The sequence below is a fragment of the Cyprinodon tularosa genome, unplaced genomic scaffold, assembly GCF_016077235.1.
Source record: "Cyprinodon tularosa strain WSP-4 unplaced genomic scaffold, ASM1607723v1 ctg65, whole genome shotgun sequence".
NCBI lineage: Eukaryota > Metazoa > Chordata > Actinopteri > Cyprinodontiformes > Cyprinodontidae > Cyprinodon > Cyprinodon tularosa.
Window position 1 is genome coordinate 1,269,307 of NW_024039396.1, and position 27,765 is coordinate 1,297,071.

The window sequence follows — 27,765 nt, forward strand, 5'->3', positions numbered from 1 at the left end:
GAACAAAACAACTTAGATTTAAAATGAGAAAAAGCAATTGCGTTGGCTTATTTCAAGTGCACATGATCTAATTACCTTATTTTAAGAGTAAAAATACTCTTTCAATTGGCAAATGATCTAATTTACCTATTCAAATCAAGGGTAAATACACTTAAATTAAGAATTTTTTTTTTTTTTTTCTAGATTGTTTTTTCCTGAGTGTGACTGAGGTTTTAAGGATAATATTTTGTACTCTGAATGTTTGAAAATGGCAATATAAATGGAAAGTAACATTTCATAAAGGAAAACAATGAAGAATATTGAGCACAGAAAGATGCTCTACTTTGGAATGCAGAATGATGCCAACATGACCATGAACTGAAGTCAGCTTTAGTTCAGCTCAGGAAAACAGGACAGACAAAACATCAGTGTTTCACATGCTGCTTTATGGAACCCTTAAACCAGGCATTTGCACACACAAAAAAAAAGATTTTCAGAAGGGCTAAAGTGCAACATCATAACAAAGTTTACAGCCTTTTATGGAGGCCAGTGAGGTGTAAAGACTGATCAAACCAGAGCAACGCTATTGAGACCAAAATGGATTTGCAGGCTTGTAAATGTTATTCCTGAAACATTGCATTAATGAACAGCCAGACTGAAAAGTTCATTTTAGTCAGGTTATTCAATTCAGAAACTTGTACATTTGTTACAGTGATGTATCTCAAGCATTTCTGTTCTTGCATCTAATTCACACTTTCATATATACACTTAATACTTGGTGTAGAAGCTCTTTTTTCCTGTATAAATGCATCCAAGTGACATGATATGAAGGCGTTTAACGTCTTTACCACCTAACCAGAAGATCCGATGAATTCCTTTTATTTTCCCAGCCAGAAGAACTCTGTTTTTCAGTTTTCCAGTTCTTTGCATCCATTACTGAAACCAAAATAGCACAAATAAAACAAGAAAAGCAAGAAAATCTCAAACTCTAAAAGCAATTAAAAAAAAAATAGAAAGGAACAGACACCTGCTTTCTATTTTTGGAGTCATTTTGCACGGTTGATCTGCAGCAGTATACTTAAGGTTCTGCTTGAGGCACAAAGTTTAACTCTTAAAATTGGAAGTAAATTATAAAATTAAAGTCATTACAAAGAAGAAAGTCTGCTGCTAAGCCAATATCTAAAGAAGGGCAAGAAAATGGGTTTTAGTAATGTTGTAACCCCGTTCATTTCTAAAGGAGGACAGTATATTAAAATGTTATACCTCTTTGTGTGATTTGTTTGTTTCTATTTGTACTCCTTCACTGGTGTCTGCTCGATAATATTTTCAGATATAAATTTAAATTCTTCTCTGATGAAGTAAACCTCCTGAGAGACCCTCGAAAGCTTCATGAAGCAAGACAGGGATGGATTTCTGGAAATAAAGACTTTTTTCCACCAACTTTTATTGCTTTTTTTGGTGCAGAAAGGAAATTTATATCATTTTTTCAGCCCTACTAAGAATCATATTGAAAATTACAGAAACATTTTTTACCTCAAAATTACTAAGAGTTCTATTTATTACCTTTTTCCTTTGAAATATCTTAGCAGAAAAGACATGGATTGTGTCTAGCTGGGGTTTCCTATTGGAGTGCAAAGTGAGACTTTCAAGGAGACAAAGAGGCTTAGTTAAATAAATCCAGGAGGCTGCAGGTTGACAGCAGGCAGGAAGAGCGGCGGGCAGAGAGTACGGCACGTCTGCAGTGGACCCTGCAGTTGCTCTGGAGAAAAGGCCAGCAGCTTCAAACATACACAGAATCTCCAGACAACAGGTAAATATTGACTTATTAAGTTGATTTAAACAAACTAAGCAACAGTTCTAGTCGATTATTCCTTCTAAGAGCATTAAAATTAAACTGAAATAAAACAAACTTTAAACTGTTTGCACTAACTTGTGCTTTTGAGCATTTCTTTCCATCTCTTTGTTGAATTGAATGATTGGTCTGATCAGGTTTGGTACTAAATGTTAGAACATGTGGACTGCCAGGATTTGGTCTGCATCACTCTAAAGGTAGTTTAGATCCATGTTGACAGGAAATAAGTTATTCCTGAGGATTATTTGTTGTATTTTTCAAGAAAGATGTATAAAGTTCATTTGGATTTATTCCTAATCTGCAAAATGTTTAGTAACTCCAGAAATAACTGTAAAGAAAACCAATGGTCAGAAAAATATATATAATTAAAACAAAAGTTTCACATCATTTAGGTTGTTGTGGAATTATATAGCATCCTATGGTGGATTTTGTTTTTGTTTTTTAGATATTTTTCATTTTTTACCTTTGTTGCTTTTTATGTTTATCATATTATAGGGGACACCTACGCCAGATATTGTTTTTAGGCTAATATCTTTATAAACTTAATTATAATTTAAAATAAAATATTCTCCTTAATGCTGCATGAAGGACTTAATACCATGTTATCTATTTTATGTCTACTGTTGTTGGAAAGGAAAGCATGCTTTTATTGTGAAGAAACAGAAGTGCTGTCCCTTCCTCCTGACCTTGGTGCTAAGCCATGTAAATACCTGCTAATGTTTATGTGCTTGGAGAACATAACCCTGCCTATGGATAATCCAGAGTCTCCCAGTTTGAATGAATGTGCTGAACTGTTTGTGTATTTAAATTTAAACTGTTATTATTGGTATAAATATTTATATTCTTTTGGACGATGAATCTTCTTTTAGGTCGATGCACGCTATTAAATACGTTTGGGGAAAGACAAGATGATGTTGCCAAAGCTTTAGAAGCTTCTGATAGGATAATTATAGGATAATTTGAGTATTTTGAGCCTGTCAAGTTCACCAAACAGGCAGAATCCATCAGTAGTCCATAAACAGGTCAGGTAAACAGATCAGACAGGAACAGGTGGGCCCAATGGTTGAGAGGCAGAACAGGAAATCCCCCTAAAGTAAAGCTGGACAGACTCTCACTACTTGCTCGAGAGAATAATCTGGTCCTGATGACTGGTAGCAGGCAGCTTAAATAGAGGCACGAGCAGGTGGATTAGAGGTGCAGTAATGAGAAACTGGGCAGAGTTAGACAGGTGAATGAAATTATTAATTAAGCCAATCATCAGCGTCAAGATCACAACAAAGGCAAAATCTCAAACATATTCTTCCTGTGACATCCCTGGGGAAAAAAATAAAATAAATTCAACCAAGTCAACATTTTGATACAAATACAAACAAGACCTTGCTAGATAATAGCTGGCATTGATAAGAGTCATAACCGCAGTAAAATGAGTCTTTTACAGACATGGACTGAAAGGTGATGCTCAGAGGAAGAAGCCATTATTACAAAAGTAAATTAAAAAGACAGATTATAGTTTGTAAAATGCTAAATAAATATAATTTGGTTAATATTTATTGATATAAAACATAATAATTTCAGTCTAATTTAAACTCAGATGGCAAGGAGGATATGTGTTCATTAAGTGAGTAAAAAAATGTCTTGTTTTAACTGTATGGAGGAATCTTTGCAAATACACTGGAAAAATTATCTAGAAATAAGTAAAAACTTCTTAAATTAAGTGTATTTACCCTTAATTAGAGTAGGTAAATGAGATAGTTTGCCAATGGAATGAGTAGTTTTACTCTTAAAATAAAATAATCAGATAACATGCACTTAAAATAAGACAATACAATTGTGTTTTCTTATTTTAAGTGTAAATTGTCTTGGTCTATTGGCAAAATGTCTCTTTTACCTCCTCAATCTAAGAAAAAATGCACTTATTTTAAGAAAAAATAACTTTTTTAGATTTTGATTTTTTCCAGTGTATGAGTAAAGATTAAATCTATATTTTTATATGCAGCATTCAGATCCTCACTTTTAACATTTATTTGTTAAATAATATGTATCATGATTACCTTATTTCTTGTTCCATAAATTATTTCAGCATTTATTTTTTATTTAGAGGATAGCTTTTTACAGGTGAGGTTATGGTTCATGGGTAGTGCAGGTGCAGCAGATGGAAGCAGTGTTTAGGGATTAAAGTAACTCCTTTAGCAGCCTGCAGTTACTGAGATTATTGTGCTCCGTCCTCCATGAAGGGAGGAGAGCTAAGGGAGAGGAGATCTGTGCAGCTCCCTGCTCCTCCATCCAGCCCCGAGTCACATGTTCTCTATGCTGCTGCTGCAGCAGCTGACCGGATACCTGCCTCGACATTGTGGACTGCACGGCCCCTACTGTGGGACGTGTTATTGATGCAACTCTAAGGGAAACTCGGCTTTGGTGTAACATCATTTTGCCATGCTGATTACATTGTGGTATTTATACCTTGCAGCTCGGAGCGTCGCTGAACAAAGCAAGTATTGCTGCTTTTTCTGTCTGACTGCATGTCATTTCAAGGTGAATCATGAGTGGGGCAGAGCTCAGGAAGTGTGTTTTCTGCTATTGGATTATTGGTTTTACATGTAAAAAAAAAAAAAGGGAATGATGCAGACATAAATGAAAGGTTTAAGTCTTGCTCAGTGGCAGACTGCAGTTTATTCTAAGGTTGAACGCAGCATGTAATGTATCTTTTTGCATCTTATTTGACTGAAATTAATTCAATCTATTAACACATTTCAGCACTGAAAATGGCTTCAGTCCTGGAAAAGCTGATCACCCCACTGATCAGCGGTCCTCCTGAGCCCCCCAGAAATAAAGTGACAGTAGTGGGCGTGGGTCAGGTTGGCATGGCCTGTGCTGTCAGTATTCTTCTCAGGGTAAGATTTCCAGCATTTATACCTCTTTACACAAGATACCTACTTACTTCTGTCACAGTATGGGTTAATTCCCTGGATCCTACTGGATTGACAACAGATTACTGATGTCTTGGCCTCTGATCTTCTCTATTCCTTATTGTCATGAAGGAGGTTCTTACATGCAGAGGCGTAGCCAGAAAATCCTATAAGGGGTGGCCAGTCAATAACCAATGTACATTGAGGGGTGGCCGAAAGGCACCAGAACCTCAGGGTCAATCTACAATCTTTCAACAGGAACAAGCACAACATCAATATTTTTAAAATAAAGACAAACCATACTTTCCTGCAGCCTTTGCTAACAAATAGACAGGTATATTTAAACATCTATTATGTGTAAATAAAAGGTATAGTGGACAAAATTCTTTCAAGTTTGAGTTCTGGGGCGAACATATTTTACATTAACAACAATCATTCTGCAAGTAAAAGATATTTAAATCTACTAACATCCACATTTAATGAATTTTTAAGTTATTATTAAAGTAATTATTTATTTATGATTTTTCTGAATACTCTGAAAATTTGCAGAGGCACATCATTTTATGTTTACCCCAAATAATTCAAAATTTAGTTCTGAAAAGGGCATGGATTCTGTATCTATCATCTTTAATGTTTGTATATTGATGTGCATAATTAATCACAGTGTTTCTGTTTTAAAGTAGTTGTTAATATTTATGTAAAATTTAAATGTTTATTAAGTTTGAACCTTCCCCTTCAGAGTATTGCTGCTGCCACCGTCTATATTAGAGGGAAAAAATGGTTGGGGTGGCCACAGGGGTGGCCATGATTGGCTAAGGGTGGCCATGGCCACCCCTGGCCCCCCATCTAGCTCCGCCCCTGCTTACATGTACTTCCTACTGAACAATGTCAACATATAATAGGGCAGCTACTAAAGTGACCTGAAAAAAGAAATGTTTAAATAAAGTCCATCCCTCATTGGATCATATATATTTTGAAAACTAAGACTGAGCAAAGTTTGTCTAAAACATCTAGATGATAGGAAGTAACGACGCCTAAAATCATAGATTTCTTTACATACCAATGTTACTGAATTTTGTCACACTGCAACCACAAGCTTAAAGGTATAGTGGAGGATTTTCGTGAATTTTTTAAAAGACCCGCCCTCTCCAATTTAAAAAAAATGCTTATGCACAACCTTGTACCTGTTCCAGAGAAGGTACGCCTATTAAACGTGTGCAAGAGCATACACAAGCCCATTTCTCCTCGTGCACACTCTGATTAAAAGTTGCTGTTTGCATCACTCATATAAGCTTACTTTCCAAAAGAAGATTTGCAATTTTTCCACTTTGTCAAACTCACCACCGATAAGTGAAAATGGGGACGAGCACTTAGGACGGCCTTACGTAAACATATCACCATGAATGACAATTAGGAGGACCACTTATTTTGATGATTCACCTGGAAAATGAAAATCCTGCACTGTACCTTTAAAATATTACTGATTGCGATTTTCTGAGATTGTCAACTATAAATTTAGACATAATTGAAAAGCAGATGGAAAATAATGATGGATGCTAATAAAGTTTTTTTAATACTTTCACAAATAAAACGAAAAGGTGTGGACTTTCTTTGCAGTTACAGCTGTTGGGGGGCAATTCTTTTACTAACTTTGTAAAAAGGCTTAGCAAAAATTAACAAATGTTAAGATAAACTGGATGATTTGTCCCTGCGAATGTTCGATTCTCTCCTCTATAGCTCATTGTCATGCCAGAAGGTGGAATTGCTTCCTTTCTGAATTAATTTCCAGTCTATAAATAACATTTTTTTTCCATGATTGCCCTGCATTCAACTGCATCCTTCCATCTCCTCCCTTCTTGTCCCATTTGCAATAAATAAATAATCCCTCAGTATGAAGCTATCCACCACAGTGTTTCATAGAATTCTCTCTGCATGTGGTGAGGGGTTCATTTTCTACCTATCTAGCACAAAAGTTTAAACTTTGGTCTCACCTCATCATTCCCTAACATGCCTGCTGCATCACCACACGTCCTTGTGGAAAACTGTAAATGGGCCTTATTGCAGCTTTCTTTTAAACATTTATTTTTGTCACAATTCTGTCAAATCCAGATTTGTGTGATGCATGATTAGCAGCCCTTTCCAATTGTTGGCTGTAATGCATTTAATCAAAAAGGCATCAGAGTCAAATGTGGTATATTGTATTTTGTGTTGGTCTGTTTCTTGGTATCTCGATAAAAAACATTGGAGCTTGTGATGTGATCAAATGTCTACGGCACAAACGTTTGCAATGTGTTATTTATATTTTTTTAAAACAACAAAATATTTGAAATTTGAAATAATTGGCTTAAACTGTGTTTAATTAGCATTTCTGTAGGTGTTTTGTTAAGGTGAATTTCTTTGGTTTATCGTAGGAGCTGGCGGATGAGCTAGCCCTGGTGGACGTGGTGGAGGACAAGCTGAAAGGCGAGATGATGGATCTGCAGCACGGCAGTCTTTTCCTTAAAACCCCCAAAATAGTTGCAGATAAAGGTAGGTCTGTTTCTTTAAAACACTTAGGAGAGGAAACATTCACTGCTCAGCACTGAACACTTTAACCACTATTCCACTGATGAGTTTATAAAAGCCAGGCTTGTGTAGACGCCTTATTGTAAGATTTATTTGAAAAACACGCCATACTCTCTTATCTTCTTATAGGTTTTAAATTATCATTAGCCTTTTTTACAAATAACTCCCAATGTTCAATATGGAATATTCTGACTCCAAGTCCAATAAGAGTGTGACTTTTGAAATGTCAACCCTCAAAATATGGAGCAAAGAACGAGGGAAGTTCTATAAGTAATGCCCCTGACCCACTTCCAGTTGTTTGATCAAGCTCAAATTTTGCATATGCAATTGTTTATTTCTCTATAAATTAAGTGGTAAATTACAGCTCTGTAATAACTGTGGTTTCTGATTAACAGGTTTTTGAACTGAAATCTGAAATGGAGCCTGTTGAGTGTCGTGCAGTGATCCAGGTTTTGAATGGCATCATATAGCCTCATATGGCTTTATAAGGCCTTGTAAGGCCATATGATGGGGTATCATCACCATAGGTTACTTTCATTTGATCAAAAGTCTCCTGTGGCGTGCGTCCTTTCAAGTACAAAAACTGTATCCCCGTGCAACACCCAGCAGGCTCCATTTCAGACTTGACTCAGTTCAAACACCTGTGTATTGGAAGCCACGATTAGTTCTAAACTGTCATTTGCCACTAAATGTAGAGAGATAAATATTTGCACATGGAAATGTTCAGCTAGATCAAACAACTTAAAGTGTAGCAAGGGCATTACTTATTGAATCCCCCTTGTATAAGTCTAAAACAGGTATAAAACAATATGTGCTTTTTGGCAGGAAGATGTCGGTTGGTTTCAAACTGGATAACGGAGATCCCCAGTCCTTTGCTCTTTACTTTGCGTACCCAAACTATGAAGTCAAATTTAGCTAAATCCAACATATTAAAGTGTAACTCATACTAAAATCCACTTTTTTGCATTTAAACTGCATTATTCTTTTGTTCCTTTTTCATCTAATATTTTTTTAGATCTCTAATAACTGTAGAGGTGTAGCAGTGATAGGGTGAAAGTGTTTGTGTCATGTTGCTAAAACTCAAGACCTCATTATTAAGTTTAGAAACATGATATAATCTATTTCTTGATGCAAATATAGATTAATGACTTCCCTTTTTTTCTTTTTTTAGACTACTCAGTTACAGGCAACTCCCGTGTTGTTGTAGTCACAGCCGGAGTCCGTCAGCAGGAGGGGGAGAGCAGGCTGAACCTTGTACAGAGAAACGTCAACATATTCAAGCACATCATCCCTCAGATTGTGCGATACAGTCCCGACTGTATCATCATTGTTGTTTCCAACCCAGGCATGTCTACCACACCTTTATGATAAACACTTCATTTTCTCCTCTGTATAAAAACATTATATTTATTTCATATGATCCAAAAACATTTTCAACAGTTGATGTTCTGACCTATGTGACCTGGAAACTGAGTGGCCTTCCTAAGCACCGCGTCATTGGCAGCGGCACCAACTTGGACTCGGCCCGCTTCCGCTACCTGATGGCCGACAAACTTGGGATCCACTCGAGTAGCTTCAATGGGTGGATTCTGGGAGAACATGGAGACACAAGTGGTGAGGAGTTGGTTTGCTTGTTTTCTTGTTTCCATTTAGACACATCCACACACTGAGCTCATTCCCTTAAATCAACCGTATCATGTTTATGTTAGTGCCTGTATGGAGCGGAACGAATGTGGCAGGAGTCAACCTGCAGGTGTTAAACCCTAACATTGGCACAGACTTTGATGAAGAGAACTGGAAAGAAACTCACAAAATGGTGGTCGACAGGTAAGCTTGACGTCAACTTAGAAGTCAATTTGTGCTGTTTTATATTTAGTCCTTCTGTAATATGTTTTTTCATTGAAATGTTCCAAATAGCTTATATTTATCTCATGATCTACACAGGAGAGAGAGGGAACCGATGTACTGATTTATAGTACTTGTTCACCAGTTGCTGGTAAACCAGTTAAGCTGGATTCTGATCTGATCAAAGCATGTTTCAGTTAACTTGTCTTAACACATTTTTAGTGATAGGACAGAAAATATGTTTTTCCCTTTTGCATTTCTTCCCTCATAAACAGCAGGAGATTTGTTGATCTCTGAAAGTGCCCCTTTAAGCTTGGAAATCAACAATAATTATTGTTCTTGCAAAAATACAGTTTTAGGCCATTTTGTTTTTTTTTACTGGTGCCATTTCCTGCATAAGACTCAGCTGATTTATTTCAGCAATACTTAAATATTCTCCTGTCTTTACATTTTTAAGAATGGCGTAGACAAATATACCTCTGTATTTTCACATTTATACTCGAATGAAACAAAAAGCTGATTACTATGTTAATGTTCATAAACACTTTGCAATATCTATATACATCAGTCATTTTAAAAGAGAATAAAACAATAATTTTTAATGTTAAATTTTCTAAAAGTGAAAATTTACTTTATTCAGTTTGTTACTGTTAAATTGACGAATGCTATTTTTTGCCCAATGTGCAAAAAACATCAGTGTAGAAGTTTTCCTCATAAGAGGAAAATTTACAACTTTGTTATAAATAAAAAAGATATTTTTTAGCTTTTTGGTATCTAAGCAAGTCTCAAAAGCCTTAACATCACTACCCATAGCTTTTATTCTGCACATTTACTAGCATGTTTTTTGTAAACAGAGATAAATTTGATTCCCTTTGATTTTTCCTAGAAAAACAGGAGAGTCTTATACAAGAGATTTTTTTTGACATAGGGTTAAAAATCATTAAAAAAATTAAGTCCAGATATTTTTTTGGCACAGGTTTGTTTTTGTCTGTAACATTGTGTAATTCTGTGTCTCTAAGCGCATATGAGGTGATCAAACTGAAGGGTTACACCAACTGGGCCATCGGTCTGAGTGTGGCCGACTTAACTGAGAGCCTGATGAAGAACATGAACAGAATCCATCCTGTCTCCACCATGGTGAAGGTAAGGGATCAATGCTCTCTGTCTTTGAATCTAATAATCATGCATAAATGATTTGCAGACTAATCAAAGGTTTTCCATTTGGAATGATAATTTCCTAAAGCATTTTCAGTTTAAGATGAGGTGTAACATCTAGATTTTGATGTGAAATGATGCCAGAGGTAGCTAGCTTTTTTTACACCCTTTCTAAAATCTTAGTACTATTTACCAGACAATCAAAGTATCCTTTTAATCTTTTCAAATTATCTCAAATCCTGATCGTTTTATATAACTTGAGGCAAATACCAACCAGCTGAGCTGATGCTCTCAGTTTTTAATTTTAGCAGTTTATTATTTTACCAGGTTATGAAGTTAGCATCACTGCTTCTTATAAATGTGGATATTTGGCCAGTTTTGGAAAAATTTCTACTGATTTCCTGGATTTAATGTTGCTAATATTTTTGACTTTTATGTGATTTTACTGATTTATATATACACACATATATATATATATATATATATATATATATATATATATATATATATATATATATATATATATATATATATATATATATATATATATATATATATATATATATATATATATATATATATATATATATATATATATATATATATACTGTATCCAATTATTCAGACGATTAATTTAACATTTTACTTGTTTTATTAATTAAGTATTATTGTTTTGTTTTTTTATAATCTACCCACTTTATCAAGTTTGGTTTTCTTGGTTTCTAACGCAGCATCACTATATAAAAAAAGATAAAACTTATATTTAATTGCATTACTTTTCCCATTTTTTTCTACATTTTATAATAAAAATATAATATGAATATATCCTATCTCCAGCTAAATGCATTACATTTTCAATGTATTATTATTATTATTTTTTTATTTATTTTTTTTTTATTTGTGTTATTATTAATCTTTGAGTGAGCTGCTTTGATGCTGCTACTCCAACAGATGATGGAAAAGTAGATCACACTCTCCACAACAGACTTACATCTTGCTACAAACAAAACCCATAAATTAAACTTGTTTATTTCCTAATTTTGTTTATTACAAAAAAAAAAACACATGTTGTTTTAGTTTGAAAAAAGAAAAATGTTTTTAGGGCTAAACAGATATCAAAAGCTTTTTGTGGCTTTGTCATTTGAAAATTGGTTTTATATCTGTCCATCTTTTGACAACTGACACCGAACACTTTAAAAAGGCTCTAAATAACCGATTAACTGATTTTCTCATTTAAAACATCTTTATAACATGATAGAAACAGGAATTACAGTGACTTGCCTCTCAACGTGATTTTTTTCCCTGCATCAACAGGACATGTATGGGATCAGTGAAGAAGTATACCTGAGTCTGCCCTGCGTGTTAAACAGCGGCGGCATCTCCAGTGTCATAAACATGACCCTGACAGATGAAGAGGTTGCCCAACTGCAGGCCAGTGCCAACACTCTGTGGGACATCCAGAGGGACCTGCGGGACATCTAACAGACCACGAGGGGGCGACATAACATCAGACCTTCACTCTGCAGTCACAAAAAGCCATTCAGTGTATCTGCACCTCTCTCACTGCTTTCTGTAGAATTTGGTCAAATTTAGCATTAGATGTCACTTTGAACATTTATTTTTGTTGGAGAGGGGATAGAATGATTTTAAATTAACAAAGCGATATGTTTTAATGCATCGAGGTGCAATGGAGAACTTTTGCTTTGATGCAAAATAAAGTTTTGCTGTAATGCAGTTTCATGTATTCACTGGCACACATTAAAGATACATTATTATTGTAGCGCTGCAGAGACACATAATTCGATCTAAATGTGAATAGCATCACCCTGACCTATGCGTGACTCCTTCAAGGACGTCAGCGTTGACAGTGTGATGATGTTTAGATTGATGCTGCTGATAATCACTTAGTGTTTTAAGAAGGGACTGGTGTAATTGCTGCCTGGAGCTTTTTTCATATTAATAAAGAGATTCCGACACATTTCAAAGACAAAATTCAAGGTGTCGCAAGACTTTTCTAGATAAAACTTTTCAGTTTCTAGCCCTTTATTTTAACACACATAATACAAACATTCATTATGATTTATGGAGGCTGTGTCTGAAGTGCAGAGGCCCTAAAGGAAGGAATACAAAGAGACAAAGAATACAAAGAAAGAAGGAAAATCAATAAGGATCCTGGGGGAAAAGAGGAAATGAGGATACAAGGAAGGATAGAAGAAAGTAGAGCTTGAGGAAGTTGAGCATTAATTGGGTGCAGAAGGAATAAATACTCAAAGAAAAGAGGTAAGGAAAAACAGAGGTGAAGAAATACACTTGAAAAGAAGGAATTTTAAATGAAAATAAGAAAAAAGAGAAAGACAAACTGATACAGTGAGTAGACTATTTCCAATAGGACGAATTGGTAAAGACACTTAACCTCTTACACCCTAAGGGGGTATGAATAAATTTCTGCCTGACAAAAACACACAAAAGTAAATAACTTATAGCCTCACAGCTATTAGATTTAAGAAGAAACTTTTGGTACGTCTGTAAAGGTAAGATGTCATAGAATGGTTTTCTGGTGTCAGTACCATTGTAGCTTTGACCCTGCCTGAAATATTAGGGACAAAATACAAAATATTTTGCATTTTTTGAACCTCGCCAAAATTTTCTTTGAAATAAACATTGCAAAACACTACCAAAATATTATTTATAGCACAAAAAGTAGTACAGACTTTTAAATCTAAATGTTGTGTAAAAATATACCAAATTTGGACTCAATCAGATGAATCATATTTATTTTAGAATGGTATTAGTGAGAAATTTCTTAGGCGGAGAGGCCATTTTGGCACATTTATCCATAAATGTCACCAAACTGTGCCAAATGTGTTTTTTACATCAATACTGGGGGTTTGTTAAAATTACGAGGTCACGTAGCAGCTGGACCCACCGGTGGGTCCGTAGGGTTCTAGGGGTTAAAGTGGAACTGCACCAACAATTGCCTTGATAAGTGCTGTCCAAGTAGTGCTGGCACTAAGGAGGTAAAGAGAGGAAGCAGGATGCTTCCTATCTTTAGTTCACTTAGCATAGGAACCTCCTGACCTTCCTATCTGCCCCATAGGAGCTATACGGTTGCCCACAGTCCTTAGCCTTCATTTGTACTCTGTCTGAAACATGTTGATGTTTGTGGTTTAATAATGGAGAGCTTTGTTTTTTGTTTTTGTTTTCTGGAAGAGTGCGGTCCCAGAATTGACAAGCATCATCCATGTGCTTTTCTGTTGTCTATTAACACCAGAAAGAGCTGTCCGGATTTAAACCAGCAGCCTGGAGCTCTTCGTATACCCTGGATAGGGTTCTTTCTGTTAACCCCACATCGGTTACCATCGGTTACCATTTGCATGTTTCCAAGCAATACAAGGCCTTGTCTATATAAGACTCAAACTCACTGCGGATCCAGGCATTTAAATTGAGAAAGCTTCCTGGAGAGGTGGCGAAACGTCTTCAAATCTTGGAAACCAAGTCCTGTGGATATTTTTTGAACTTTTACGGAATCCCACAAAAGGTGAACGGAACTGAGCTAGGAGCAACAATTTGCACAATTCGGAAACAGCCACAGACTGACTGCCATGGATTGAAGTGGGAAGGATAGGAGTGTAGAAATGCATGCGGCTGGTAGCATCAACAACCAAAAAAAAGAGTAAGGGAAATAGCAAAAAAACTAAAAATAACATTTGAAAAGCCAAAAAACTTCAAAAATGCTAAAATTAATTTCCCAGGTTTATTCAGAACTGCCAATAAACACATATAATATTAAGAGAATGCAGTCAATAATAATCAATGTACAGTTTAGAAATGCAGTTGCCAAACAATAAAGTTTATTTCTGAGTCAATTTTATGCAGATGAACTATTCTCACCAACATTTCAAGGTTAAAAGATCCAGAAAATACAACAACTGGATCATGAAAAAAGAAAATCACATATATTTTAAATTCCAGTCTTGGTGATATTCAGGTCTGCCTTCGCCTGAGGAGAAAGAAAAACGGATTAAACTACTAAGAAGATTATGAGACATGAAAATGAGGTGCAAACGTTTACCTGCTTCTGCAGGTCTTTGCAAGAACTTTGATTGGACGACTGAAGCTGGAAACAAATCCGTTCCATCGCTGATCTCATTAAAGTTTACTAAAGAAATATAAAACAGAAACATTTGGAAAATTATCAAATGTGTAAATTACGAGCTGAACCATAGTTTCACAGGAGCCAGTCAAATGCAGCTGCTGGATCCCTTCTGGTCTTTCATGCATGAAATTTCTTAATAAATCTAAAAGCAGAATTGAAGAACATTAAAAAAAAACAACTTTTATTAATTATTTTAATTAGTAAATCATTGAATAAAGCAAAAAATAGCAAACCTAAGCGGTAAGCTCCCTCCTCTTCCCTGCTGCTGCGCTCCAGGGTCGAGCGCTGTCCCTCTGAGAAAGAGCGACATTTAACAGGTTGGGTTAGAATGGAAAACTATAACATTTTTGTATTTTTCTGCTACAAATGTCGGTCTTACGTGCTCCTTTTAGGTAGAGGATTGCCTGAGGAGTCCAGTTTCTCCTCTGTAAAAAAGAAAAACATTTAGAGAATTTCTTTATGTTTAGGTCTAAACGGGAGATTTTGTTTTAAAAAAATCAGCCTGTGCTTACATATGGTGCAGAACAGCACTGAGAAATCAGTGACACCACAAGTAGAGTGACCTTTAGAGACATTGTTAGAGTCTGTAATGAAAAATGTCTCATTAAATTATTCTTTATATTTCTAGCAATAATTAACGTATCATTTTATATTGTTTTCTATATAATTGTCTCCTGAGTTTAGTCTAATTTTTCCTAACTGTTAAAAACAAAAATAACAAAAATAGTAAAAAAAAAAACAGATCATATTACTAGGTAAAACATGTAAAAAAAAAAAAAAAAAAAGGGTAGTCTAAATAATATGCAATCATTACTTAAGACAATTAAGCAGCAAATGTAAATGTTTTATTTAAAAAAGCAAAAATATATATATAGAAGTCCATGTGTTTTCTGTTTACTTGAGGCCCATAGAATAAAAGACATAGTTTCCTTTTTTAGATCTAATTGTTGGAACTTAAACTACTCAGTTTAAGCTTCAAAATAATAATTGTATGTTAAATATTTTTTAAACAACAAACCAATTTACATACAAGGGTTTTAATAATAGCTAAAAATGAAATGTGCATCACTTTACAAAATACGCCTTCCAAAAATTGCATACAATATAAATTCATGCTCGGCTGTTATTACAAGTGAAGAAAGTTTAACTCGATGATTTCTTAATTCATGGTACATTAAAACTAAATAAATAAACTAAATATGAAAACAACAACAATAATAATAATAATAATAATAATAATAATAATAATAATAATAATAATAATAATAATAATAATAATAATAATAATAATAATAATAATAATAATAATAATAATGATAAAGGTTTCTTACTGTTCTGGATTTTTTATTCTGAAGGCTGCAGCTTGTATAAATGTTGCATCAGTGTTTCCTCCTGCTTTATAAAGCCACATATTAAGTAAACCAGCTTATTTTGTGACATCAGTGATGCGACTGACAGGTAATTATCAAATGACGTCACGCCTAACACTATATCTGGGATGGAGTGAAAGGTGCTACTGAAGCTGTCGCTGCAAATTAGCCATAGGCCCTGGAGATGAGTTTGAACTTTGAGGGCTCTAATAACCGCAGGAACTTTGCAGGGTCACACCGCATAAAGACTGTTTTCTGAATGAGTCTAAGTGTGGTGTCAGATAGTGGGGGTGAGAATATACCAGCAGGAGGATTAAAACTGGAAAACAGTGTTCGCCTTTTATTAAAGCAACACAAGGATTACAGGACAGAGGCGATCAGAATTTCTTATAAACTGAGAGGAAAATCCTCAAAAATTAATTGAGATCTGTAGCAGATGAAGAGGTACCTTGCTGTGGGCGTGTTACCAGCCGCCTTTTACAGTTGCTTCCTTGAACCCCAGTCGGCCTCAGCAGATGGCCGCTCACACTGAGCCTGGTTCTGCTGGAGGTTTCTTCCTGTTAAAACAGAGTTTTTCCTCTCTACTGTCGCTACAAGCATGCTTAGTGTGAGGGATTGCCTTTGAGTCAATGAATCGATGCAATCAGTTGGTTTTCCTTAGATAGAAAACTTTGAATAAATTTGACTGGATGATCTGGTTGAATTGTAAAGTGCCTTGAGATGACGTGTTGTGAATTGGTGCTATAGAAATAAACTGAATTTAGATTAATTCTATATTAACTGTATTAAATGGGTTTTCACCATTTTCCATTTATCCTCACAGCTATGCAAACTGCTTTAATTGCAACTTATTGAACCAAATGGATTCACTAAAATCTCTACTGGGTGACCGAGCTTAATACATTTAGCGATAAACACGCATTTGTTTAATGCTAGTGAGTTAAAAAGATATATTGAAATTAGAATGAGTTTTAGTTTAAAGGTCACCTTACTGTTTTTTCTAAAGTTTACTTTGATAATAACATATCATACATGATGTTGTAATATATGTTACCATAACTGATAGTACAGGGTTTCTTGATGTTTAGGTCTTATCTCAGTATTAACTTGCCCATTTACATAAAAATGACATGAAACTGATGTTGGAGTGACTTCCTTATCAGTGGTCCAGATGCGAGTTCATGAAACTGAAGTCTAAAAATTAGTGGAGAAAACTAATAATTGAGCTTCATAGGACCCCTTTTGTGTTGCAGCAAGAAGAACATAAACGCATTAAAAATCTAGGTAAAAATAAAAACTTCTCACATACCAGGATGCTTGACAGGAGGAAAAATGACACCTAAGGTTGCCTCTTTGTTTGTACCGCGATCCCAGGACCAAGCTTACATTTCAAAGCTCCTCTATTTTCCTCCACCAGCTGTGCCAGCAGGCACTGCTCCTCTGTCCATTTTCTTTTTATCCACCTTTTTTCCTCTACTTTATGGTTGTTTTGCAAAATTAAAAAAAATAATAATAATCAGGCAAGCAGATACAGTAAAATACCGACAGATTAGTCCAAATTAATATCAAACAAGGTAATTAAGAACATAATGTTCAGAATGGTTAAAAGTTATAAGCAAATTAAAATGTTGAGGATGTAAACAAGGTTTCTTTTAACATATTGATGCTATTTTTTGATCATTTAATTTGCTGCACTGCAAAAAATCTAAATCTGGATAAGTCATTTTTTCTTAAAATAAGTGCATTTGTTCTTGAATTGAGGAGTTAAAAGAGACATTTTGCCAATTGAACAAGACAATTTACACGTTGTCTTATTTCAAGTGCATATTATCTAATCTTATTTTAAGAGTAAAATTACTCATTCCATTGGCAAACTATCTCATTTACCTACTCAAATTAGGGGTGAATACACTTAATTTAAGAAATTTTTACTTATTTCTAGATCGTTTTTGCAGTGTTTCATCATCATAAAAAAAATTCTAATCGAGTCTAAATTTTAGGATCGGTTCCTTTTTATCTTAACTGGGAGGGAATTTGCTTTTACTGTTTTCATTTGTTTTTTTAGCCTTAAATCCAACAAGGTCAACCAGAACTCCTCACTAAGATACAAGTCAACCACCCCCTCCTCCCTGAGATGCTAAAAAATCTTTGCCATGATTGTTTATGTTAAGTCAGGAGCTCTCTGAGAGAATCTTTAGAATAGAGGCCAAGATGTTGTAAGGGGATAATAGAATGCAAAATTAACTTTTTGAGTTTTTAATTTTTTTAATGAAATACTATTCCTTCATCAAAATCAAAGTGGTATTTTGCTGGATCCATGCATTTCTGAGTCTGCTGTCCGTGCGGCAGCCCCTACCTGTCCTGTGAAAACGAACGGTTGGGAAATATCTATGTGGAGCAAAGAAAAACAAAACATTATGTGGAAATTATTGCAATGGTAACCTCTATCCTGGCAAGCAGTAAGTGCCTTGAATGCAGGCTGACCACTGCTGCAGATGGCAGAATAGTTACCCAGCTAAAATTAGCTTGTTTCATTTGACCAGGAACAGATACAGGGGTCCAGTCTGCATCTTCGATACGAGGAAACTGGGTTTGAAATTCCTGCTGCAGGAAGACGGGCGTTTGGCTTAAAAACCTGATCCTGTCTTGTAAGTTTTAATGACTTTCTGCTGCGACAAACAGGAGTAACCTACAGGATTTATGTTATTCAATAAAAAATATGTTGCAAAATTAGTAAAAATTGATTTTTAATATAATGGTATTTGGATTTTATTGCTCTCACATTGGGAAATGTACCTCTGCAGTTGTGGGGTAAAGGGTCTTGCTCAAGGACCCAGAGTGCAGGCTGTGGGGATCGAACCAAGTACTTGCAACCTCATATATAGTATATATGTTTACATTTACATATATACATTTATATTAATTATACAGTTCATTTTATGCATCAAAATAAGATCAAATAAAAAAAAATACAGACCTTTTTACAAAAAGTACACATTTTATTACAAGTATTTACTTAGAAAAAAAATCACTGTAAAAATTACAGTACAAACATTTCAAACTGTTTTTTTTACAGCACTTCACATTTCTGTAAAGATTAAAACAACCTTTTTTTGATTCAAAACTCCATATTAATATTTCAATTACATGTCAAACAGGATTGCTCCCAGGCACTGACTTTCCTCTGAGATCGTCCAGTGTTGCCAAATATTTAGTCCATAAATATTGCAAGGTAATGGTAGAAAGAGGTAAAAACAACAGAAACACATCTGTATCGTAGTCCAGTCTCAATCAGATGCTCCTTATGAATAAACCAGGGGGAATGGATGCAGTCGGAGGAACATTTACAGACAAACGTGTTTGTTTTCAGCAGGAAAATGCATACATGAACGTTTCTGGAATGGCAAGGACTGAAACATACAATCACGATGAGAATCCATGATAAACACAAGGATAGCCCTCCTTTGTGCTAGCAGCGTCGTGTTATACCATATTGTTGCTCTCACCAACTTTGTCCACCAACTGAAAGAAAGTAAAATAAAAACAAAAAAAGGCTATGATGCCTCCAGCAGCATTGTGCTATTTTATTTTCTAAATGACTGAAGTCACACTTACTGTCCTAATTCCCGGTAAACTGAGAAAAGATCCAAGAACGGGCACTCGCCTCATAAATCCGACCGCCACTGGGAAGAATCCCCTGTAAATGAAAAGTGGAAACAATGTGAGATGTGTTTTTAAAAAAAAGAGGTGTTTTATCGCATTATTTTATGTGTGACGATACCTAAATAAGAGAAAGAAACCATAGATTTCCAGAACGACTCCAATGATCGGCCAGCCGGTCAGAACCACCAAAATCCCTCCCAAGAAGAAGCTTGTGGCTTTCACTTTATGTCTCTGGAAGAAGAACCTGAAGGTGCGCTCCAGGCCGATGACAAAAGAGAGGCCTGACACGAAGAGAATCTGCAGGCAAATGCAGAAATATGACAGGGCTTACAGATGTGTTGCATTTCGTCAACCAAAACAAAACAAAATATAAATCTTCCATACAAGATTTCCAAAACATTGCACTGCTAAAAAATATCCTGCTCACAGGAGATGTGCAGAACGAAGAGAGCAAGAGAGAGATGTGCAGAACGAAGAGAGCAAGAGAGAGATGTGCAGAACGAAGAGAGCAAGAGAGAGATGTGCAGAACGAAGAGAGCAAGAGAGAGATGTGCAGAACGAAGAGAGCAAGAGAGAGATGTGCAGAACGAAGAGAGCAAGAGAGAGATGTGCAGAACGAAGAGAGCAAGAGAGAGATGTGCAGAACGAAGAGAGCAAGAGAGAGATGTGCAGAACGAAGAGAGCAAGAGAGAGATGTGCAGAACGAAGAGAGCAAGAGAGAGATGTGCAGAACGAAGAGAGCAAGAGAGAGATGTGCAGAACGAAGAGAGCAAGAGAGAGATGTGCAGAACGAAGAGAGCAAGAGAGAGATGTGCAGAACGAAGAGAGCAAGAGAGAGATGTGCAGAACGAAGAGAGCAAGAGAGAGATGTGCAGAACGAAGAGAGCAAGAGAGAGATGTGCAGAACGAAGAGAGCAAGAGAGAGATGTGCAGAACGAAGAGAGCAAGAGAGAGATGTGCAGAACGAAGAGAGCAAGAGAGAGATGTGCAGAACGAAGAGAGCAAGAGAGAGATGTGCAGAACGAAGAGAGCAAGAGAGAGATGTGCAGAACGAAGAGAGCAAGAGAGAGATGTGCAGAACGAAGAGAGCAAGAGAGAGATGTGCAGAACGAAGAGAGCAAGAGAGAGATGTGCAGAACGAAGAGAGCAAGAGAGAGATGTGCAGAACGAAGAGAGCAAGAGAGAGATGTGCAGAACGAAGAGAGCAAGAGAGAGATGTGCAGAACGAAGAGAGCAAGAGAGAGATGTGCAGAACGAAGAGAGCAAGAGAGAGATGTGCAGAACGAAGAGAGCAAGAGAGAGATGTGCAGAACGAAGAGAGCAAGAGAGAGATGTGCAGAACGAAGAGAGCAAGAGAGAGATGTGCAGAACGAAGAGAGCAAGAGAGAGATGTGCAGAACGAAGAGAGCAAGAGAGAGATGTGCAGAACGAAGAGAGCAAGAGAGAGATGTGCAGAACGAAGAGAGCAAGAGAGAGATGTGCAGAACGAAGAGAGCAAGAGAGAGATGTGCAGAACGAAGAGAGCAAGAGAGAGATGTGCAGAACGAAGAGAGCAAGAGAGAGATGTGCAGAACGAAGAGAGCAAGAGAGAGATGTGCAGAACGAAGAGAGCAAGAGAGAGATGTGCAGAACGAAGAGAGCAAGAGAGAGATGTGCAGAACGAAGAGAGCAAGAGAGAGATGTGCAGAACGAAGAGAGCAAGAGAGAGATGTGCAGAACGAAGAGAGCAAGAGAGAGATGTGCAGAACGAAGAGAGCAAGAGAGAGATGTGCAGAACGAAGAGAGCAAGAGAGAGATGTGCAGAACGAAGAGCGCAAGACGAAGAGAGCAAGAGAGAGATGTGCAGAACGAAGAGAGCAAGAGAGAGATGTGCAGAACGAAGAGAGCAAGAGAGAGATGTGCAGAACGAAGAGAGCAAGAGAGAGATGTGCAGAACGAAGAGAGCAAGAGAGAGATGTGCAGAACGAAGAGAGCAAGAGAGAGATGTGCAGAACGAAGAGAGCAAGAGAGAGATGTGCAGAACGAAGAGAGCAAGAGAGAGATGTGCAGAACGAAGAGAGCAAGAGAGAGATGTGCAGAACGAAGAGAGCAAGAGAGAGATGTGCAGAACGAAGAGAGCAAGAGAGAGATGTGCAGAACGAAGAGAGCAAGAGAGAGATGTGCAGAACGAAGAGAGCAAGAGAGAGATGTGCAGAACGAAGAGAGCAAGAGAGAGATGTGCAGAACGAAGAGAGCAAGAGAGAGATGTGCAGAACGAAGAGAGCAAGAGAGAGATGTGCAGAACGAAGAGAGCAAGAGAGAGATGTGCAGAACGAAGAGAGCAAGAGAGAGATGTGCAGAACGAAGAGAGCAAGAGAGAGATGTGCAGAACGAAGAGAGCAAGAGAGAGATGTGCAGAACGAAGAGAGCAAGAGAGAGATGTGCAGAACGAAGAGAGCAAGAGAGAGATGTGCAGAACGAAGAGAGCAAGAGAGAGATGTGCAGAACGAAGAGAGCAAGAGAGAGATGTGCAGAACGAAGAGAGCAAGAGAGAGATGTGCAGAACGAAGAGAGCAAGAGAGAGATGTGCAGAACGAAGAGAGCAAGAGAGAGATGTGCAGAACGAAGAGAGCAAGAGAGAGATGTGCAGAACGAAGAGAGCAAGAGAGAGATGTGCAGAACGAAGAGAGCAAGAGAGAGATGTGCAGAACGAAGAGAGCAAGAGAGAGATGTGCAGAACGAAGAGAGCAAGAGAGAGATGTGCAGAACGAAGAGAGCAAGAGAGAGATGTGCAGAACGAAGAGAGCAAGAGAGAGATGTGCAGAACGAAGAGCAAGAGAGAGATGTGCAGAACGAAGAGAGCAAGAGAGAGATGTGCAGAACGAAGAGAGCAAGAGAGAGATGTGCAGAACGAAGAGAGCAAGAGAGAGATGTGCAGAACGAAGAGAGCAAGAGAGAGATGTGCAGAACGAAGAGAGCAAGAGAGAGATGTGCAGAACGAAGAGAGCAAGAGAGAGATGTGCAGAACGAAGAGAGCAAGAGAGAGATGTGCAGAACGAAGAGAGCAAGAGAGAGATGTGCAGAACGAAGAGAGCAAGAGAGAGATGTGCAGAACGAAGAGAGCAAGAGAGAGATGTGCAGAACGAAGAGAGCAAGAGAGAGATGTGCAGAACGAAGAGAGCAAGAGAGAGATGTGCAGAACGAAGAGAGCAAGAGAGAGATGTGCAGAACGAAGAGAGCAAGAGAGAGATGTGCAGAACGAAGAGAGCAAGAGAGAGATGTGCAGAACGAAGAGAGCAAGAGAGAGATGTGCAGAACGAAGAGAGCAAGAGAGAGAGCAAGAGAGAGATGTGCAGAACGAAGAGAGCAAGAGAGAGATGTGCAGAACGAAGAGAGCAAGAGAGAGATGTGCAGAACGAAGAGAGCAAGAGAGAGATGTGCAGAACGAAGAGAGCAAGAGAGAGATGTGCAGAACGAAGAGAGCAAGAGAGAGATGTGCAGAACGAAGAGAGCAAGAGAGAGATGTGCAGAACGAAGAGAGCAAGAGAGAGATGTGCAGAACGAAGAGAGCAAGAGAGAGATGTGCAGAACGAAGAGAGCAAGAGAGAGATGTGCAGAACGAAGAGAGCAAGAGAGAGATGTGCAGAACGAAGAGAGCAAGAGAGAGATGTGCAGAACGAAGAGAGCAAGAGAGAGATGTGCAGAACGAAGAGAGCAAGAGAGAGATGTGCAGAACGAAGAGAGCAAGAGAGAGATGTGCAGAACGAAGAGAGCAAGAGAGAGATGTGCAGAACGAAGAGAGCAAGAGAGAGATGTGCAGAACGAAGAGAGCAAGAGAGAGATGTGCAGAACGAAGAGAGCAAGAGAGAGATGTGCAGAACGAAGAGAGCAAGAGAGAGATGTGCAGAACGAAGAGAGCAAGAGAGAGATGTGCAGAACGAAGAGAGCAAGACGAAGAGAGCAAGAGAGAGATGTGCAGAACGAAGAGAGCAAGAGAGAGATGTGCAGAACGAAGAGAGCAAGAGAGAGATGTGCAGAACGAAGAGAGCAAGAGAGAGATGTGCAGAACGAAGAGAGCAAGAGAGAGATGTGCAGAACGAAGAGAGCAAGAGAGAGATGTGCAGAACGAAGAGAGCAAGACGAAGAGAGCAAGAGAGAGATGTGCAGAACGAAGAGAGCAAGAGAGAGATGTGCAGAACGAAGAGAGCAAGAGAGAGATGTGCAGAACGAAGAGAGCAAGAGAGAGATGTGCAGAACGAAGAGAGCAAGAGAGAGATGTGCAGAACGAAGAGAGCAAGAGAGAGATGTGCAGAACGAAGAGAGCAAGAGAGAGATGTGCAGAACGAAGAGAGCAAGAGAGAGATGTGCAGAACGAAGAGAGCAAGAGAGAGATGTGCAGAACGAAGAGAGCAAGAGAGAGATGTGCAGAACGAAGAGAGCAAGAGAGAGATGTGCAGAACGAAGAGAGCAAGAGAGAGATGTGCAGAACGAAGAGAGCAAGAGAGAGATGTGCAGAACGAAGAGAGCAAGAGAGAGATGTGCAGAACGAAGAGAGCAAGAGAGAGATGTGCAGAACGAAGAGAGCAAGAGAGAGATGTGCAGAACGAAGAGAGCAAGAGAGAGATGTGCAGAACGAAGAGAGCAAGAGAGAGATGTGCAGAACGAAGAGAGCAAGAGAGAGATGTGCAGAACGAAGAGAGCAAGAGAGAGATGTGCAGAACGAAGAGAGCAAGAGAGAGATGTGCAGAACGAAGAGAGCAAGAGAGAGATGTGCAGAACGAAGAGAGCAAGAGAGAGATGTGCAGAACGAAGAGAGCAAGAGAGAGATGTGCAGAACGAAGAGAGCAAGAGAGAGATGTGCAGAACGAAGAGAGCAAGAGAGAGATGTGCAGAACGAAGAGAGCAAGAGAGAGATGTGCAGAACGAAGAGAGCAAGAGAGAGATGTGCAGAACGAAGAGAGCAAGAGAGAGATGTGCAGAACGAAGAGAGCAAGAGAGAGATGTGCAGAACGAAGAGAGCAAGAGAGAGATGTGCAGAACGAAGAGCGCAAGACGAAGAGAGCAAGAGAGAGATGTGCAGAACGAAGAGAGCAAGAGAGAGATGTGCAGAACGAAGAGAGCAAGAGAGAGATGTGCAGAACGAAGAGAGCAAGAGAGAGATGTGCAGAACGAAGAGAGCAAGAGAGAGATGTGCAGAACGAAGAGAGCAAGAGAGAGATGTGCAGAACGAAGAGAGCAAGAGAGAGATGTGCAGAACGAAGAGAGCAAGAGAGAGATGTGCAGAACGAAGAGAGCAAGAGAGAGATGTGCAGAACGAAGAGAGCAAGAGAGAGATGTGCAGAACGAAGAGAGCAAGAGAGAGAGCGCAGAACGAAGAGAGCAAGAGAGAGATGTGCAGAACGAAGAGAGCAAGAGAGAGATGTGCAGAACGAAGAGAGCAAGAGAGAGATGTGCAGAACGAAGAGAGCAAGAGAGAGATGTGCAGAACGAAGAGAGCAAGAGAGAGATGTGCAGAACGAAGAGAGCAAGAGAGAGATGTGCAGAACGAAGAGAGCAAGAGAGAGATGTGCAGAACGAAGAGAGCAAGAGAGAGATGTGCAGAACGAAGAGAGCAAGAGAGAGATGTGCAGAACGAAGAGAGCAAGAGAGAGATGTGCAGAACGAAGAGAGCAAGAGAGAGATGTGCAGAACGAAGAGAGCAAGAGAGAGATGTGCAGAACGAAGAGAGCAAGAGAGAGATGTGCAGAACGAAGAGAGCAAGAGAGAGATGTGCAGAACGAAGAGAGCAAGAGAGAGATGTGCAGAACGAAGAGAGCAAGAGAGAGATGTGCAGAACGAAGAGAGCAAGAGAGAGATGTGCAGAACGAAGAGAGCAAGAGAGAGATGTGCAGAACGAAGAGAGCAAGAGAGAGATGTGCAGAACGAAGAGAGCAAGAGAGAGAGCAAGAGAGAGATGTGCAGAACGAAGAGAGCAAGAGAGAGATGTGCAGAACGAAGAGAGCAAGAGAGAGATGTGCAGAACGAAGAGAGCAAGAGAGAGATGTGCAGAACGAAGAGAGCAAGAGAGAGATGTGCAGAACGAAGAGAGCAAGAGAGAGATGTGCAGATCGGTCCTGAGATAGAAAACATTTAACCAATCTTACTTTACGATCTGATTGAATTTACTGTGCCTTAAATATAAGTTTTTTTTTTTATTGCTGCAACATCAATAAACTGAATTGAATCAAATTCAATTGCAAAGCAGGTAAAGCCACAGTTTTGAGGTTGATCATTTTTTGTCAAGCTGCAAAAACCTCCAAACTGGGAGGCGACACTAAAGCTTCTTAAGGTGATATCAATGATGATCTTCAGTGTCACCACAGAGATCAGCATTTGGAGGTTTGTTGTTGCAGATATAAACAAAATATGGACAAAATGTATAACAGCCTTCCTAATATTGGTAATTATGAAATGATTTCAATATCACAAAAAATAAAGCCTCAGACAGAATACCTGTACAAACATCAGGAAATTATATTGTATTATAAAACTCTTCCAACATAACATTTTAGAAATTTTTGCAATAAAAAATAAAAACACTTAAAACTACATACAACCTGCAATGTCAGTCGGTGAGAAATGCTATATTGATACTGTCATGTAAATTAAAATATCAGACATGTTTAAATTTAATATCACCAATTTTTAATTAAATCATATCAAGATATCTATATTCATATTTTAATATTGTCAAAACTCTCAAAATCTGTTCATAAACAAATTTAAACACAGATCCCCACATGTTATCAAACAGGTAAAAAATCATATCAAAAATGAATTTGATTGATTTTACAGAAATCTCTTCAAGGTAAAAACTCCAATGCTTAACTATGACAAGACCTACAGCCAGTTTAGCCGCTTGATTATTATGACTCTTATTATCAACGATCCAAATAAAGATGCTGCGCAATTTGCAGCTTTTTCTATTTGTGTGAAACCAAGCACATTACAAAGTGTGCAGAATTTACAATTCATAATTTCTGAATTCATGCAACCCCGCCTCATGCCCATTGACTGCTGGAGATAGGCACCAGCACCCCTCGCGACCCCAATTGGGACAAGCGTGTAAGATAATGGATGGATGGATGGATGGATGGATGAATTCATGCAGTGATATTCTAAAAGTGACAAACCAAAAATACTGCATATCTGCACCATATGCACAAAATGGCACATTTAATGATCAAGTGGTAAATTTAATGGTCCAGTGTATATTTAATTTTACATTTAATTACTTAAAAGTAAATTTCTCTATTTATTTATTTCATTTTTTCCATTGCTTTTTGTTTCATTTTATCCTCCATACAAGTGAACTGCCCTTGTTTGCTTCCAGTATTAAGAATTTCAATCAGAGTGGGTGTTCTTTCTTCATTAAACTATACCTTAGATCATTTACAAATGGAATGCTCTGAACTTCCATCAATGCATTTTCTGCACCATGTTTTTTTTTCTCACACTGTTTATATTTGATCACTGCTGCAATTTAAGAAATGGAAATGTTAATTGGAAAGCTGTACTAAACGAAATGTCGTTTTATTTACACTCTGTGTTTACAAAATAGCAATAAAAGTTGTCTAACTGTGTTGCCCTGCTGTGTTTTAATGACAGTGCACATGTGGCAGTGAAAAAATAATAATAAAACACTTGATGATATATTCAGGTTTAAAGACTCACGTTTCCTATGGCCAGTAGAGCTTTATCAAAGAACAGCATCATCCCAAAGAAGAGGAAAAACACACCAAATCCTGTCAGCCCCATCCCAATTTCTGCAGGGTTTAGGAAACCACAGGTTAGATCAAAATTACACCAATTATTGTTTGAACTATTAAAGCAGCTGACAGAAGAAAAAAAAACATGAAACAAAAACATATTTTGAGCACACGGGGGTGCCATGAGTTTAACAAAACCAGATCTGATTCAAATGTTTACATTTTTCCTCCAAATTGTAAAGGTCTAAATCAGAGTGACGTAATAATCCCATCCACCAATCATGTCTTAGGTGTTAGCTTTATACATTCGGCTAAACCGGGTTAGTTAGAAGAAAGATGGGCAAAAAAACGGTTCTTACTTTGTGAATCCGTGAGTGAAATCATTTTTAAGCGCTTCCGGCGAATTGACAAAAATCACAAATTGGTCTCAGATCTAATAAAGATGATAAGCTAACTTAATTATTGCTACGACGGCTGCAGTGCCACAAGCTCAGGCGAAGCTAGCGGGTTGTTACGCTGATACGTCAAAGCGAGCCACGTACGCTGG

General features: G+C 37.8%; 3 protein-coding genes across 4 annotated transcripts; 1 reads left to right on the top strand and 2 right to left on the bottom strand.

Annotated features, from left to right (window-relative positions):
* The first annotated feature begins 1,685 nt into the window (after positions 1-1,685).
* On the top strand, positions 1,686-12,036 carry ldhbb (lactate dehydrogenase Bb). Of its 2 annotated transcripts, none has more exons than XM_038308904.1 (8): positions 1,686-1,789; positions 4,586-4,722; positions 7,149-7,266; positions 8,474-8,647; positions 8,743-8,916; positions 9,012-9,129; positions 10,167-10,290; positions 11,617-12,036. In XM_038308904.1, the coding sequence occupies exons 2-8, from the start codon at positions 4,594-4,596 to the stop codon at positions 11,782-11,784; spliced, it is 1,005 nt and encodes a 334-aa protein (XP_038164832.1). In that variant the 5' UTR covers positions 1,686-1,789; positions 4,586-4,593; the 3' UTR covers positions 11,785-12,036. The 2 variants fall into 2 exon arrangements, with proteins under 2 accessions (XP_038164832.1, XP_038164831.1); XM_038308903.1 differs by lacking the exon at positions 1,686-1,789 and adding an exon at positions 4,050-4,319.
* A 2,003-nt stretch (positions 12,037-14,039) lies between these two features.
* LOC119799114 (spexin-like) lies at positions 14,040-15,113 on the bottom strand. Its single transcript, XM_038308860.1, has 5 exons — positions 14,971-15,113; positions 14,838-14,883; positions 14,692-14,751; positions 14,375-14,461; positions 14,040-14,302 (listed from the first exon to the last, which is right to left on the bottom strand). The coding sequence occupies exons 1-5, from the start codon at positions 15,061-15,063 to the stop codon at positions 14,253-14,255; spliced, it is 336 nt and encodes a 111-aa protein (XP_038164788.1). The 5' UTR covers positions 15,064-15,113; the 3' UTR covers positions 14,040-14,252.
* Positions 15,114-18,815: 3,702 nt separating this feature from the next.
* Positions 18,816-27,753, bottom strand: golt1bb (golgi transport 1Bb). The gene is made up of 5 exons (XM_038308933.1): positions 27,578-27,753; positions 27,184-27,275; positions 19,610-19,788; positions 19,444-19,525; positions 18,816-19,350 (listed from the first exon to the last, which is right to left on the bottom strand). The coding sequence occupies exons 1-5, from the start codon at positions 27,600-27,602 to the stop codon at positions 19,312-19,314; spliced, it is 417 nt and encodes a 138-aa protein (XP_038164861.1). The 5' UTR covers positions 27,603-27,753; the 3' UTR covers positions 18,816-19,311.
* Between the last annotated feature and the right edge of the window lie 12 nt (positions 27,754-27,765).

What these genes read in the sequence shown, in the direction of transcription:
- ldhbb (XM_038308903.1), top strand. Translation starts at nt 4,265, where the DNA reads ATGCTGATTACATTGTGGTATTTATACCTTGCAGCTCGGAGCGTCGCT. An exon ending in TCGGAGCGTCGCTGAACAAA is followed by an intron (nt 4,320 to 4,585) that starts GCAAGTATTGCT and finishes AACACATTTCAG; the next exon opens with CACTGAAAATGGCTTCAGTC. An exon ending in CTGTCAGTATTCTTCTCAGG is followed by an intron (nt 4,723 to 7,148) that starts GTAAGATTTCCA and finishes GGTTTATCGTAG; the next exon opens with GAGCTGGCGGATGAGCTAGC.
- LOC119799114 (XM_038308860.1), bottom strand. Translation starts at nt 15,063, where the DNA reads ATGAGACATTTTTCATTACAGACTCTAACAATGTCTCTAAAGGTCACT. An exon ending in AGTGCTGTTCTGCACCATAT is followed by an intron (nt 14,884 to 14,970) that starts GTAAGCACAGGC and finishes TCTTTTTTACAG; the next exon opens with AGGAGAAACTGGACTCCTCA. An exon ending in CCTCTACCTAAAAGGAGCAC is followed by an intron (nt 14,752 to 14,837) that starts GTAAGACCGACA and finishes GCTCTTTCTCAG; the next exon opens with AGGGACAGCGCTCGACCCTG.
- golt1bb (XM_038308933.1), bottom strand. Translation starts at nt 27,602, where the DNA reads ATGATTTCACTCACGGATTCACAAA. An exon ending in TTCACTCACGGATTCACAAA is followed by an intron (nt 27,276 to 27,577) that starts GTAAGAACCGTT and finishes TAAACCCTGCAG; the next exon opens with AAATTGGGATGGGGCTGACA. An exon ending in CTCTACTGGCCATAGGAAAC is followed by an intron (nt 19,789 to 27,183) that starts GTGAGTCTTTAA and finishes ATTTGCCTGCAG; the next exon opens with ATTCTCTTCGTGTCAGGCCT.